The 15,277-nt window shown below is 41.0% G+C and overlaps 1 protein-coding gene across 1 annotated transcript in view; it reads left to right on the top strand.

The window, feature by feature from the left end:
- Positions 1-555: 555 nt before the first annotated feature.
- The window catches only part of kndc1 (kinase non-catalytic C-lobe domain containing 1), a 57,810-nt gene continuing 43,088 nt past the window's right edge, over positions 556-15,277 (top strand). Inside the window, exons 1-3 of the mRNA XM_080507517.1 lie at positions 556-971; positions 9,363-9,561; positions 13,869-13,927. Of these exons, the coding sequence (XP_080363643.1) occupies positions 867-971; positions 9,363-9,561; positions 13,869-13,927 (363 nt within the window). The 5' untranslated portion in view covers positions 556-866. The remainder of the gene's footprint in view (positions 972-9,362; positions 9,562-13,868; positions 13,928-15,277) is intronic.

Raw genomic sequence — 15,277 nt, 5'->3', positions numbered from 1 at the left:
CCGTGATACCTTCTGGACCTTTTATACAATGAAATGTCAAAAAAAATAAATCTCTTGTAGCTTGCATTTATGAAAGTTTTTACAAACTCACCCGAACAGCCTTTTTGCTATCTCACCTCGACTCTCAGTGTTGTGTTCTGTTTTTTTAATACGTTTTCTTCGACATTTTTACCACTTGCTTGGTAGTTTGACCAGATTGGAGCCTATATTGGACCACAGGCCTAATGTTTCACACTCCTCTTGCGCAGTAATGACAAATGCCTCTGGATTACTTAAGACTCAGGAGGAAGGTAAAGCAAAGATCTTGTGGGAATGACAGTTCATGACCAATGGGATAATGAATCCCTCTCTACGCATTAATGACATGAGAGTTTAAGCAGAGTCAGACCTGAGGAATAAACGGAGATAATCTGGACTAAGCGATGAGAGTGAGTCACTCAAACGGAGGCGTGGAGCCAACTGTGGCATGCAGGCAGCGGAGCTGCGCCAGGAGGAGGAGGAGGAGGAAGAGGAAGAGGAGGAGGAGGAGGAGGAGGAGGAAGAGGAAGAGGAGCTGCAGCTCACGATCGCCTTCAGTTCGCTCGTTTCTGTGGAGGTGTTGTTGTAGCCATGACAGCGTCAAACAGCGGCCAGCAGCTCCGCGGACGGCAGAGCGCCGCGGACGCGCGCGTCGTGCGCTTTCGGACCGCTGCGTCCCGCATCGTCGACTGACTGACTGCAGCAGCAAGCACTCGAAAAACCTCCACCACCGAAACCGTGAGGCTGAGAAGACCCACAGAGCTCAGGCATGCCATCTGTCTCGAGTTTATCCGCAGTTGTCAGGGCCCGAAGCCGCTTCACTACTTGAGGGAACCAAAGTTGGCGCAATGGAGACTTCAGTGAGAGACTCTGGTTTCACTTACTTGGGGAGAGCTGAGGAAAGAGACGGATATTCCGACCTGGAACATCTCCCTCCTCTGCTGGAGGATGAGGTGAGTCAGTCAGTTTTACTGGAACAACTTACAAATGAACATTAGGGTGTTTTAGGATGTGTTGGTGATCCAGAATAATCTGGGTGTTGGGTAGACAGACCAAAACCTTGCAGGTGCCTCCAGTCTTTCTGTATATCCTTACAAACTTATGTTGAGTTCAGACATGAGCAAATTCTCCAACAACCAGACCTTTCTTTTAGTGTCACATTCACTGTATTATGTTTAGTAAATACTTGTATTGGATTAATAATGTAAAATATATATCGACCCTACAAAAGTTTGCTGAGTATTAGGATAAATTAGCTTTGATTGACATGAGCTGACGCATGGAAAAAGTTGTTGAGCTTTTCACAGAAAGGCACTCAAGTGAAGTGTGCCAAGCGCCATTGTCATGTTTTAAAATATTTTTTCAACCTGAAGTTATACATTCCTATGTATTGTTCATCCATCCATCCATCCATCCATCCATCCATCCATTCCCCCTTTTATGTTTTTGTACTGTGGTAGAAAGCCTGCTCACGCACACTCAAACACAACTTGCAAACAGGAAAAGCGTGGACTGGATTTAACCCACAACCCTTTTCACTGTGAGGCAACAGAACTAACCACTACAGTTATTATTTCTTTCATAAAGAGATTAATATAATCTTGTTTATGGAGTTGATGCAAATGGAAAAATGTTTTTCTAAAAAGTTGGGAATCCTGGAATATATTGACTGCAGGAGCCGAATTTGTTGTATATTGTTATTTGTTGTGATTATGTTTGTGTGTTGTTGTGCAGGAATAGAGGAAATACAGTTTCACCCATCACCTGTGATGAACTGAATCTTCCTGGCACTTTGCCTTGGATAAAGTGGGTAGAAAGAAGCACCCAAAATGCAGGTTGCACAGTTTTCTCAGAATTTTACAATGAAGGGAATAATATAGGTCATCTGGGACCTTTATTGATGAAACATCCTCGCAAGTTTTAGACTGTTTTTCCACTATAATTACTTCGCTTAGAGAAATGAGAGTCCGACTTCTGTGTCAAATAAGGTGAAAGCATTTAGCAGGGATCACTACTGCAATATTAAATCATCAATATTAAAGAGGATTAAAGATCACTGGAGGTAAAACCAGTTTTTATTGTTCATGTGGGCACTGGAGGTAAAACCAGTTTTTATTGTTTATGTGGGCACTCTGTGACCATTTTGAGAAACATTTCAAAATATCCACAGGCCTTATTGCCTGTGTAAGCCTCCTCAGGATACATTCAAAACTTCAGGCACCACTGCAAAGACACGCAACACACCACTACTTTTATCAGACCCTTGGAGCACAGAGGCAAACTTATATAGGACAGCATATTCAACTCGAGGGGGGTGAGAGAAACTGGCTTTCTCCTGCACTGTTCTCAGGGGAAACTGCCTATTTATGGGGCTACTGCTGCTGTTCCTGCTGTTGCTGCTGCTGCTGCTTGAAGTGGCACTTTCTGCCCTGTAATTTTGCTTTACGTCACTTGATCACATCGGTATGCTTTGTTCAAAATCTGCTGCATCTCTTGGCAAAAAAAGTCCTAAATCTAAAGGGATAGACACTTGGGGTGGAATTGGGCCCAATGCAGTGATTGTCAGTGAGGGTGTCAGGCAGTAACACTTCCAAAGTTGGTTAAAGAGAAAGACACTTTAATGTGATATAAATAATGCCAAGACAGAAAAAGAAAACCCACTGTGAAGCCCATAGTAGTTAAAGTACTGGTTATAGTGCCTGACAATCACTGCTTTGTGATACCCCCTCCACACTCCCAACTCCCATCCTTCTGTCTGAGCTGAGTCCAGCTTTTGTGTTCAGTTGCGAGGCAGAAAGGAGATCCTGTAATAATCAGACTGGAGCATTATGCCTGATGCCGCATGGAATCTCTGAGTTCACTGTGCCTGACAGAAGAAAAAGTAAAGCCATTTGGTAATAATGATTCACAGATGATGTCATTTGGCATAAAGACATGCATGTTTGCTGCATGCGTGTGTCCGATGTCTTACACTCATTGAACCAAATGTCCTCGCTACTGCGGAAAAATAAAATCTAGATCTTATACAGTTTTAGTCAAGACTCCATGTTTGATGAAAGCCTTCGGATAATTGTTATTAATTGCAGGCCAGTTTTTTTGCAATTATCCTTGCAATGTGACACTTTTTCAATAGTAGTACAAAGTGTTTAAATCTTTTTTTAAGGCACTCATGGAAATATTTTGAAATGTAGAATCTCAATACTCTTGTGTTGTTAAAGAATATTTAGCAAAAATTGTCAGTTTTTAGTCATAAAGTTCTAAATTTGTAATAAAAAAAAACGTTTGAAGCCGGTCGTCTTTTATTTGGAAGAGTGCAGGTTCAATTCCCAATCTGTCCACACGTCAAAGTGTCCTTGAACAAGACTCCGAACCCTGAACTGCTCCCATTGGATACATTTTAGCCCCTTGTGTGGCAGCCGCCTCTATTAGTGTGTGAATGGGTGAATATAAAGCGTTTTAGGGACTGCTCAAACTGTGGGAAAATTAGTGAAATATATGACCATTTTTTTAATGCAGTGGATTTTAAACTTTGTTTTTGACAGTAATGTACATATGGTTTGTTGAGATGGAAATTTCCAACTTAGGACTTTTTTTATTTTTTATTTATACAACTGGTTCCCTCATGAAAACTAGTCTGTGAAACTCTCTGATAGTGCGTTGTCCAATTTGTACTTGTGTTGTACGGGCCTGACTGTGTTGCACATGTGCAAACTATTGATGCTTTTCTCTGACACATCACAAGAACTTTAGTTATTCTGCTATGAGGAGACAGATGGCAGTTCTTTTTGTAGGCCATACCAGACATTGGTGTAACCCTGGTTAAATCAATAAAACCCCAGTGGGGTTTCCCAATGGGGATTTTCCAATTGTTCTGCACATTTATTGATTTTGAGGTCTAAATACAATTGCTTGATAGAAAACCTAAGGATAGGCTTAATCTACTCCACCATAATCACATAATTTGAAAACATCAAAGTATTAAACCTTTTATATTTTATAGTTTGTTTCTTGGATTGACTTAAAAAATCTAATAAAACCATATTTTGGAAAGGATCACTTTGAATAATGTACACCAGCACAACTATAAAAACAATGAGGTTCTAAAAGTAGACTGGCCGGTTTTTTGCTTGATCATCGAATGTTCCAAACAGCCTCTCATTTCATTTAGACATTAGTGAACAAATGCCATTGGATTTTATACCTTGGAAGAAAATGGCACAGGAAAGCAGATGCTTTGCTTGTGGATTTGTATTTTAGGCATCAGGAATTTTATTTAAAATATGGCACAAGGACAAAGGAACAAGAAAGCGAATGTCATTTCTATCCTGCGGCGATGTTTCCTTTACACTGAAAATTGACTCAACTCTGAAGCAACAGTGTCTTGTATCTACTCTTATAGGTCACCTGCTGCTGCCCAACCTGACGTCATTACTATAATCATTGGCCTCGAGACACACAATGAGTACTGATCCACCTATAAACGCTCTTCAAATCTTAATCCGGTTAAAATTGTCACCTGCAGGTCACACATGGCCATTTGTGCTGTTCCATGGGAGTGTCTTGATGCCTCATCAGATGACAATTCCATTATTGCACATGATAACATCTCAGCTTTGTTTTCCTGATGTATAATGGACAATGGCACATGACTCCTTAAAACACTGCCCTCATTCATTCATTTTATTCCTTTGACACATCAACGACTGTTTAAAGTTTGTGTTCTGGTTTGATGGTCATTATTTGTAAGGAAAAAAATCTTCACTATCCCGAGGAAATCCCACTCGTAATATTGAAACCTTCAAGTGCACCATCCATTTCCACAGTCACCTACAAATCATCATGACTTTGTTTTAGATTCATAAGTTCCAGCTTAATCTCAGTATTAGACTAATTGAGAGAGTGGGCTTCTTGTTGTTATTATTTCCACAGTGACTAACAGTTCATCGAACGTGTGCATGTGAAGCTGTTTATCGTCTCTCTTGTAATGGACTGCCTGGCCTCTGTGGAGTCCCACCTTTAACTTTAATATATTTAGGTTAGGAACACTCCCAGTCCCACATAGGTCTTTGCAGCATTAATTGTCTGAAGTCGACCCAAGAAGTGGCCTTTGTGTATATTTTAATACTCCTGCTTTTCTATGGAAGTGAGAGTAAGGATGTCTGTGTGTATGGCGTCACTGTAATGTTTCTAGAGATCTTGAAAGAATAGAAATAGATTTTTTTGTGGGCGGTGCTTAGGGAGTATAGATTACTAGAACCGCTACTGTGGGCTATGTACTGTCAGTGTGAGAGCTGCGTTCGTAGACTCAGCCTTAAAACAGAATTGTTTAAGGTGGGTGTTGGACTCTGCTAAGATTTTACCTGGTCACCCTCTGTGTTTGTGATTTATAAGAACAGTCAATAAGCAGCTGAGGCCAGGAGGACATCATGTGGGGGGTGCTAGAGGGTGGCATCTCTGCTTTTTGTGGATGATGTTGTCCTCCTGGCAGCGTCGCATGAGGGCCTCCAGCATTCACTGGAACAGTTGGCTGCCGAGTGTGGTTGGAATGCGGATCAACATCTGCCCCAGATGAGCTGGAGAAAGTTGTGGAGGAGATGTCTGGGCTTCTGTGCTCTCTATACTGCCACCACAACCATGGACGGATGGATGGCTGGATTGAAAGGGTCCGTTGCTTTTGACTTTCTCAGGTATTCCAATGGGAAACATGGGGTTCAGAATCATTGCTTTACGGTACAAAAAGTCATTCACATATCAGTGACTTTATTTTTATTAGATTTTTTGTTTGAATACTTGGGGCTTCCTCACGCAGTCCTAAAACTAGTGTTTGAGGTTAATTAGTGAGTCAGGCCCCATTTTCAAGTGAAAATGCAAAACCTTTGTTCCGTTTTGGGTGTCCGTTTACACTGAAAACATGACTTTTTTTGAAAATGCCCGGACTCCGTCTCTCTGTAAACAGCGGAAAATGCAACTTTTCTGTAAATGTTGCATTTTCACTTGAAGCGTTGTCATGTAAATGAGGCCTAAATTGTTGAAAATCTTGTCTCTCTGACTCTTCCCTGTGATGCTGGCCTCTCCTGTGTGTGCACTCCCTTCTCCCATAGTCATCTTTGATTGGATCTTGTGTTCTGTGACCACAAGTTAGTAAAGAATATCGGTTGATAGATGAATACTGAAATTCTGAGAAAATCCACCAGCCTCCCATTATACAAACGGTCTGGTTTTAGTTTGGGCTTATTCTGTCAAAAGAAACCCACACACTGCACGATAACCCGGACAAATGTATAAATAAAACATGTATTTAAAAAGAACAATACTCGGTATAATACAAACCACATGCAGCTGGGTCGCAGTACCAACAAAGCTCGCCTTGCACTACAGTAAAAAAAAAAAGGTACGGCGCGCAGTGAAGAGTCTAAAAGCATTCAACCGTGACTTGTTTCTCTATGTCTTTAAATATAACTACTTTTTTACACCTCTCAAGAAATGGATGAGATCTCAAACATATTCAGTCATCTGATTTGGTTTGCCAAATCCCAACCCCCACACATGGAAGAGATTAAGATCCAAAAGCAGCAGTACTGTATATTTGAATTTTAACTACGCCTACTTTCTGTCACTAGTTTTAAATATGTTTAAACACCTGCAAGGAATCAGTCAATTTTCCATTTAGGCATGAACACATGTGACTCGCTGCTACATAGCAACACTGATTTTAAATCACGATCTTTGCATCTTAAAATGCACTTTGCTGTTTAAAAACAAAGAAACAAGATGCATATGTACTTTTTGTATCTAGCACACACACACCATGTCCTCGCAAACAACACCAAGAAACTGTGATGAGATCAAATTTTGTGGCAGTGTAATAACAACCCACACACTTCTTCTGCAAGGGTAATTGGGAGCATGCAGAACTATGAGATTATGTAACGCATTTTTGCAAAAATGCTGTGAGAAATGTCATGCCCTTATAGATAAAGATCTAAAGGATGACATGTTAAAGTGAATGATGACATTGGCAGTTTCTTGATCACTGAAGTCCAGCTATTCACATATTTAGTGTTTCTAATTATATACGTTATATATATATTCATAAAAATAAATGAAGGCTGCAGCGAATGATTATTTTGCTAATCGATTAATCTGTAGATTTTTTTTACAATTATTTGGGTTTGTTTTTGTAAACAAACATTTTTGTTTAGCCTTTGTTTACCCAGGTGTTACTAAGAACATATTGTATTTAACAAAAAGGACAATTGTGTAATATACAGAATTTTAAGTAATTTCTGTGAAACACAGCTCATAAAAAAGAGCTTAATTAATGCTTAATGAGCAATAATTGGACACAATTGGATTCAGTGTGAAGTGCGCCCACACTTTGGAGGTTTTTTTTTTGTAAATTCGACTGTTCTGTTATATCTCTCTTCTCATATTTCTTGGACCGATCGTAAGCCGCCTCCGCCATCTTGCTGAAACCATTAACCATCCTGTGGAGCACTGTGATGCAGAGGAAGGCCAACCATTGGCTTTTGGCTGCTTCTCCTGCTGTGCTAGTAGATTACATTCACAGGTTTCATTCACATTGCTGCCACACTGCGGTAGCTGCTAGTTTCTGCTGCTCCTTTCAACAGATTGGTTGAAAGTGAGAAAAGAATGGGCCACTTGGTTAAAAACAAGTGGCCCATTTTCTTGGTTAAAAACAACGAATTAATGACTAAAGTAGTTGACAGCTATTTTAACAATCCATTTGAACCGATTAGTTGTTTCAGCCCTAAAAACCTTTTAAACTTCTTTTTTTTTTTTTACAGTTTTATGTTTTCAAAATGCCAAATCGTTCCTTTCTAGCTCATATTCATTCAGAAGATGTGGGATGCCTTTGGGACAGATGAGTAGTTAATAATCCTTTTTTTTTTTTTTTTTTGTTCCAAGTACTTTCAGGGACAAATGTAACATCTGCTGTTCCTAATTGTATCAAGAACGATGAACTTATCTTAGAAAGACTTGTCGCTGAGTGCAAACAGCTAAAAAGTGTGACTTCTTTGTTTGGCTATTTGTTAAAATGAACAGATTAAAGCAGACACGTGCAACTTGCAGCTCACTCTCTCCTTCTTTGGGGACCGTGCACTAAATCCAAACAACTATAAAGTCTTCTCGTTTCACAGGAGAAGGATGGTGTTGTTTCAACAGAAAAAGTAGCACTACTTAAAGTTAAAAATGCGTGCGTTTTGATTTAATTATGTTAACTTGGAGACAAATACTTACTAACCCAAACCCTCAATTCCTTTAAATCCCTGTGGTGGATGTCCTGTGTCAGACTTTTGCCCTCACCTAGCGAAATGAAATCCTTTGTTTCTTTCACAAACATAAAAATGACCAATTCCTTTGGTCCCATTTATACAAGTGAAAATGCTTAATTTTTGTGTTTTTGTTGCAGAAACGTTTTGTGTACACACAGTTATGGGTGGCTGGTATAGAAGCTATAAGGTAGAAACGATGTGAATTTGGCCCACAGTAGAGATTTTGACTATATCAACCTATGGCGACGTTGATGATGTCATCAAAGTTGTTTTGGTTGAAAGCATGGTTATGGCTGCGAGCACAGAGTTTACGCGGGAGGAGGAGGTGCTCCAAAAGAAGACTGGTGAAACGTCGGTCATATGGACCTGGTTTGGGTTTAATGAGTTGGATGTTGAGCAGTTTTGGTGGAAATCTACAACATTCAGCATACAATGTCATAAGAACCTGCTCGTTGCATGACAATATTTGAAAAAAGTGAGTGCAAAGTGAAGGATTTTGATGGCGGTAATCCCACTCGCAGTGAGAGATTGAGCCTCTGCTGCAGCTGCATTGTTACTGTGGAGTGACACACACACATCAGCTCCACCTCCACTCCGCCATCCACCTGGGCCATCCTACCCCTGTGGGCGTCCCGACCATCACCGTCGTCATTCTCCCTCTGAGCAGCAGGCAGTAATGAGGTTGGAGTGCTGGCACACGCCGTATTTACATTTTAATAAATCCGTTCTGCATGAGCAGGCTGACTGAAATGTGGCTGTTTGACGTTGCATTTAGGGACTTGTTGGAGAATTGGAAAATGTGAGTCCCTATATTGAATTATATAAATTTTTGGGAGTTTGGTCTGCTTATAAAAGGAAGCCTAAACTTGCTGAATTAAAAAAAAAAAAAAAAAGGAGTGGTCAGCATTGTGCTTTGGGGGGAGTAATTAGCACAGAACTAAGAGAACATTAACACACAGAGAAGTTTACTCTGCACAATACAACAAAACAACCTTTTTGTGGTGATTATATCCACCAGTATGCTTATAAAGTGTTTTTTTATTGCAGGAGAATGTGTCTCTGGCCGACATCCTGTCCCTGCGGGACAGCTGTCTGTCCGAGGAGGAGGTGTGGGCGGTGTGCGCGGAGTGCGTCCTGGCCCTGCAGAGCATCAGACCCTCCCACCTTTTCCACACCCTGTGCATCACACCAGACACTCTGGCCTTCAATGCCCACGGGAATGTTTGCTTCATGGAGCAGCTGAGTGGTGAGTCCACAGCAACAACATGATACAATTACTTACCGGTAGTTGCTACAGGGCTTTGTAACATCTGTAATTCACTTGTGCATTTCGATTTTACTCTTTAGTTTCAGGATGAGTTTGAAAAGATTGCCTGTATTCCAGATATCCGGACTAGATTTCAGTTAAATGGACTTTTCAGTAACTCAGCTTACAGTACTGTTGTACTCAAAAGCAATGACTAGGAGTCAACGAGATCAAACCAAACCTAACAAGAGAATCTGCTCACAGCAAATGAGTGTCATCTGAATGATTGTAAATAAGGAGCAACATGGCAGAAGTGATTCTGAGGGAGCACCTTTAAAACAGCATTTCATTCATCCTTTATCACGTTATTTATGAGGTAAACCAACTCAGAAGTTATTGGCCCGAGCAAAAGTCAAAGTAAATTTGAATGGTACACAGTGAATAAGCTAATTCAGTCATTTCTTTATACAGGCATTATGGTTTCTAGCTTTTCTCCAAAATTCTAAATACAACGGAAAAGTAAATCCAAAAAATCAAAAGTATTTCAAATACTATATTTTAACCATAGCTTTCACAGTTAACATATTTCAAAGCATACTTGGAATATTTTAGTTCATATGTTTTGAGTATGAGAATAACTGACAGATGTTGAGGATATTCAAATTTGTGTGACATCTCTGCAGGTGCAGCTGCAAGTGTACCTCTTTTGTTGGTGATTTTACACTTGATTTTGAGCTGAAAACATGCAATTAGTATATACATAATAAAGTTGTAAAGTGTTAAGAAGGTCAGAATGTGGTGATAGGTCTCAAATTTTAAAACCATATAAATCTCCGAAGAGTGTTTCAAATTTAGGTGATCAAACAAAATGTAGTCATCCTGAACAAAATACCTTTCCATGGTGTGTTTTTTCTTCTTTTTCTAAATTGATTCAACAACACACTGATTTCCAGGACTTATTTTGTACCAGGGTACAGGATCAGGTCACAGGCTGAGTATTACCCAGGCACAGATAAAACAGCAGGTATACTCAGATTAGACCAGAACTGCATCGCAGAGTCCAAAGGTCAGCGGGTTTCTGAACTGCAGCTTTTTTTTCTCTTCGGCTTGACAATCCGAGCTGACAAGTCTTTCCCCTGATCTGTATCGGTTTCAATTAGATAAAAACCTGCCTGGAAAATACACTCCACTCAGTCGCTGGATTGCTTCACTGATGTCTCCAGCGCTGCCTTGATTTACGTAGGCAAGATCATTTTCCCCCTTGCTGCTCCGTGAACCCCAAGCAACTAACATCCCGTCCACACTCACTATCCCTCAACTCCTCTGCTCACTTTTCTTTTCTTGTTTTTCTTTTTAATGTCTTGTCACTGGTGGTTGGCCACGCTTAGAGTGCATGCCTTGTTTTGTGCCCCGCTCCCGAACCTTGGAAATTGATAAGCATTGATTAGACGGACAGAGCTGGAGTTGCCAGGGGGATCGTTGTTGTGGTAACGGATTGGCGAGCCAATAAGCAGTCAATCCTGAGCTGCTCATTCCAACACACACTCACACACACACACACACACACACACACACACACACACACACACACACACACACACACACACACACACTTGTACGCACACATCTGATGTGGCATCCGTTAAGTTGTTGCATCCTCTTCTTTGTGTTTCTCCCTCTCAGATCTTCACTCAGTAATTGAGACAATCTGAAGCGATGTTTTGATTACTCCGTCAGGCTTCATCGGATTGAGTTCAGCCGTGTTTCACCCTGTGGCCCTTATTACCCCTCTTCTGTTGGCTGCACTTGCAGAACATTAGTGCATCCGTACGATTAATCACGCCACTCCACATTCGGCTTTAGCAGTTTTCCATTGATTGCTTTTAATTGACCTGTTTTTCTGATGACGGCGAAATCTTCAGCTGAAGCTTGTGCAGGTAATGGAGTAGCAGCATTTTTTGGGCCCAGTTTACGCCACAACATTTCAATTGAAAATGCTGAGTTTTTGCGTTTTTGTTTCAGAAATGTTTTAAGTTTACACGGCAATGTGCTGAAAACGATGTACTTGCCACAAGTTATTTGTTTTGTAATGACACCACAGACATACGCACAGAGAACAATACATTGTTCTTATTGTCCAGCTAAATATTTTTATCGTGACAAAATACGATTGATCATGTTCAATGAAGTTACTATTAAAAATGTAAAAAATTGTTGGAAGACATTACTGATTATGCAATAAAAAAAAACAAACGTGCATAGATTCTGTGCCCTCAGCTTTGTATAGATACAAAAATATGATCATTCACATGCAGCTGACACGCATCTTAACTACACACGTACAGATCGAAAATGATGCAAGCAATTCCCTACATGTAGAAACTAATCATTCTGACACACATCCTTTGACCATATGCACAAGATGCTGCAAAACAGCGCCAGGTCCTTGTAGGTACACACAAATATCAATATGCACATAAAACATGTTAAATATGCAGATTGTATTACCCTCACAATCTAGTTGAGTACTGAGACAAATGACATTATAGACACACAAATGTCCAATTACACACAAGTTGATGGCCATTCGCATACATTTGTGCAAATCATGGCGTTACTATCACAGCCCGGTTGATGCGTTCTTTCATGGTCAGTCCCACTTGTGCTCGCTCACGAATCGACTCTCCCCCTCCTTCATGGTGCTGCGTGGCAGAGTGACCTTGAGGGCCACAATGATGGATCTCAGTGTGGATAGCGGTTGCCACAGCGACTCATCAATACCGTTCATTTCAGCTGATTAATCACTGCAGCGAAGGCACGAAGGTAGTATGTTTGTATGTGACCGTGGGCATCATGTCGGCGCCGCAGCAGTCGTCACAGTGACAAAATGTCCTGATAGTTTCTTTCTCTTTTTTTATTTATACAGCGATGGGCGAGAAAAAAAAAAAAAGATCAAGAAAGAAAAATCCCTGAATTTGCCATGTGGTTGGGCATCGCAAGCTGTTGGGTTGCAGATGAAGCGGCACCGGCTGCCTTGTGGGAAATGTGATGTGGCCCATTTTGGAGCTGAATCTGTGATATTGCTCATCTCATTCTACCTGTGGTGCTAAAGTGCTGCAAGCACACATGACTCACCAAGTTCTCACCATCATCCCGCAGGGAACTGCGTCACTCAACATGCTCTCTCTTTCTCTCCCTCTCCCTCTCTCTTTCATGTGGTGAAGAGTTTTAAAACAAGGGTGAATGATGCGATGACATGTAAAAATAGTAGAGACAAAATGTTTGAACTGGAAGAAAGTATAGAATACAATAAAGATTGGAAAATGGATTTTGGCAGGGATTAGACCGTTTATGCTGTTTCTTCAAAAAATTAAGAGATGGCAAATTGGACGAGAAAATAGAAGATCTGACGTGAGAATAAGAGAAGTAGGATGGACAAATTGTACAAAACAGAAGGAAGGGAAACTGAGAAGAGGAAAGTAGGAAAATAGTAATTAAGGAATGCTGAGAGGAGATTCAAATAAATGAAAGGTGCATGGATGAGACAAAAAAGAAAAGATGAGGGAGGGAGAGAAAAATAAGGAAGGAAGTAGGATAAAAGGTTGGAAGGAAGGGAAATAAACTGTAAAACAAAGTCGGAAATTGAATAGAATTAAGACAAAGTTGAAAACAACAGAGAGCAAAGAGGTTGTTAGAGTAAGATAAAGAAAGGAAATGAAAAGAAAACAATAGAAAAAGGTTGAAGGAAGGATCTGGGCTTTTCTACATTTAATGTGACTTCCTAACAGTTGCAGAAAAACCCAGAGCTGTCAAGACCCACTTAATTCGCCTCCTCGCGCACGTCTGGCCGGCTCCTGTCCCGAGTCCTTGCAGCAGATGGAATGCTCACAACGTTGGTGGTGATGTTTTCATGTCTCTGTGTCCTATGGGCAGCCCGGCCCAACAATCACTGGCCTACTTGCGGAGGAGAAAGAGGAGCACTCAGTGCCACTCCTCTTCTGATCTCCTAATATCTCCCGTCTTGTTTGTCGGGGATTATCTCTGACACATGAATTATGCAAATGAAGGGAAGCGGCTGCTTGCGGACCGTTTGCGACGTTGGTATGCCATATACATCCCCGCTTCTGATTTGCATCTCATTGCAATGGAGGCTTAGCGAGGCCATTACAGTACAGAAATGACATGGCTGCACATCAGAGTACTCAAATCAAGTCATGAACGGGCCATTTGTTCCCCTTTTGATGGAATGATGATGCTTGTCAAACGTGCTTAATGGCGCAGCTAATTGGCGTGTCTTTGACCTGCAGACGATCCAGAGGGCTCCTTCGTGCCTCCAGAGTTCGACAGCACGGGAAGCACATTTGAGGTGAGAGACGCTGCTTCCTCTCCAAAGCAGCTGGCCACACACACACACACGCACACGCACCCATACACACACACCCTTGAGACTTTCCCCCCATACAAACACTGGCACTGTCAGGGGCACCTTGCTGATGTTTGCTGAGGGAAAGGAGGGTTTTTGCATCGTCTGTTATCTTGCACGATAAAGCCAGCATCTACGCCAGAGTTCTGATGACAGATCTTCAAGAGAAAGTGGATTGTATTTTCACTGTTTGGTTTCTTGTCCAATAACTGACAAATCTACCAAGTCGGATTGCTTTTTACCTCTGTCAACTTCCAATAGCCGTCGTTGGTGGTTTTCATTCCCATTACAGTCAAGTTTTGTGAACTCTCTACTGGAGGCCCTGAAAGTTTATACTGAAGCCAAAGACTCTCTTGGAGCCCCATTTACCTGATGACATTTTCAAGCGAAAACACAGAACTTTCGCTGCATTGTCCGTTTACGCGACAACAGGTCTTGGAGAAAATGCAACCTTTGCAAACACGTTTCTGAAAATTCTTGGGCCCTGTCTCCATGGAGATGCCAAAAATACTGCTGAAGTTATTCTGTTCATGTGTAAGTAGATGAACAATAACAACGAGGGTGGTCTCCAGAGTGTCAGAACTCCAAGTCCATATTCTCTTGGCACTTGGTAGTTTTGTTGTTGACAGACACCCGGAATATCAATTGACCTTTGTTACAAATACAATACAAATGTCCATGTGCGAAACCTTTCTGAAAGGAAATTGATGCATTGTCATTTGAATCGTAGTTTAAAAGGGGCCTTTTAAAATCAGTACCCATCAAAACTTAACGCCAGATAACCAGAGTAGTAGTTTTGAAGGCTGGATGAGGAAATACATTTTAAGGCTGTTTGCAATGAAAGCAGGGAGGGGAAGTGGTGATGATACGCTGTGCCTTTCCCAGCCTTGCATAGTTTAAGAAGATCTCGCAATAAAATCTAAATAAATAGTGATTTCATCTAAACAATTGTTTGCTTATTTTGCAAGCTATTGACTATATCTCTATATCTATATATTGGCTATATCTCTTAATATGAGGAGAAAACAGGAAGTTGGCCGATCACGTGTAGTGTGAATTTGTGAGTTAATTGTGAGTTTTACTGTTATTGTGTGAGAGTTGGCAGCTGCTTCAGTTACATTTGAAAATGCATTTATTTGATGGGATTTTTTCGGTCTGCTGGTGATCTAGCTTTAATCACTATGAGCAGGGAATTGATTTTATGCACCTCTGGGGACAAATAGATCACAGTCGGGGCATATCGCTTCATTGACCCTCTGCTTTTATGTTTCTTTTACTAACTTAAAATCATGC

The sequence above is a fragment of the Blennius ocellaris genome, assembly GCF_963422515.1.
Source record: "Blennius ocellaris genome assembly, chromosome: 13".
Classification (NCBI taxonomy): domain Eukaryota; kingdom Metazoa; phylum Chordata; class Actinopteri; order Blenniiformes; family Blenniidae; genus Blennius; species Blennius ocellaris.
This window is presented reverse-complemented; position numbering and strand designations above follow the sequence as displayed.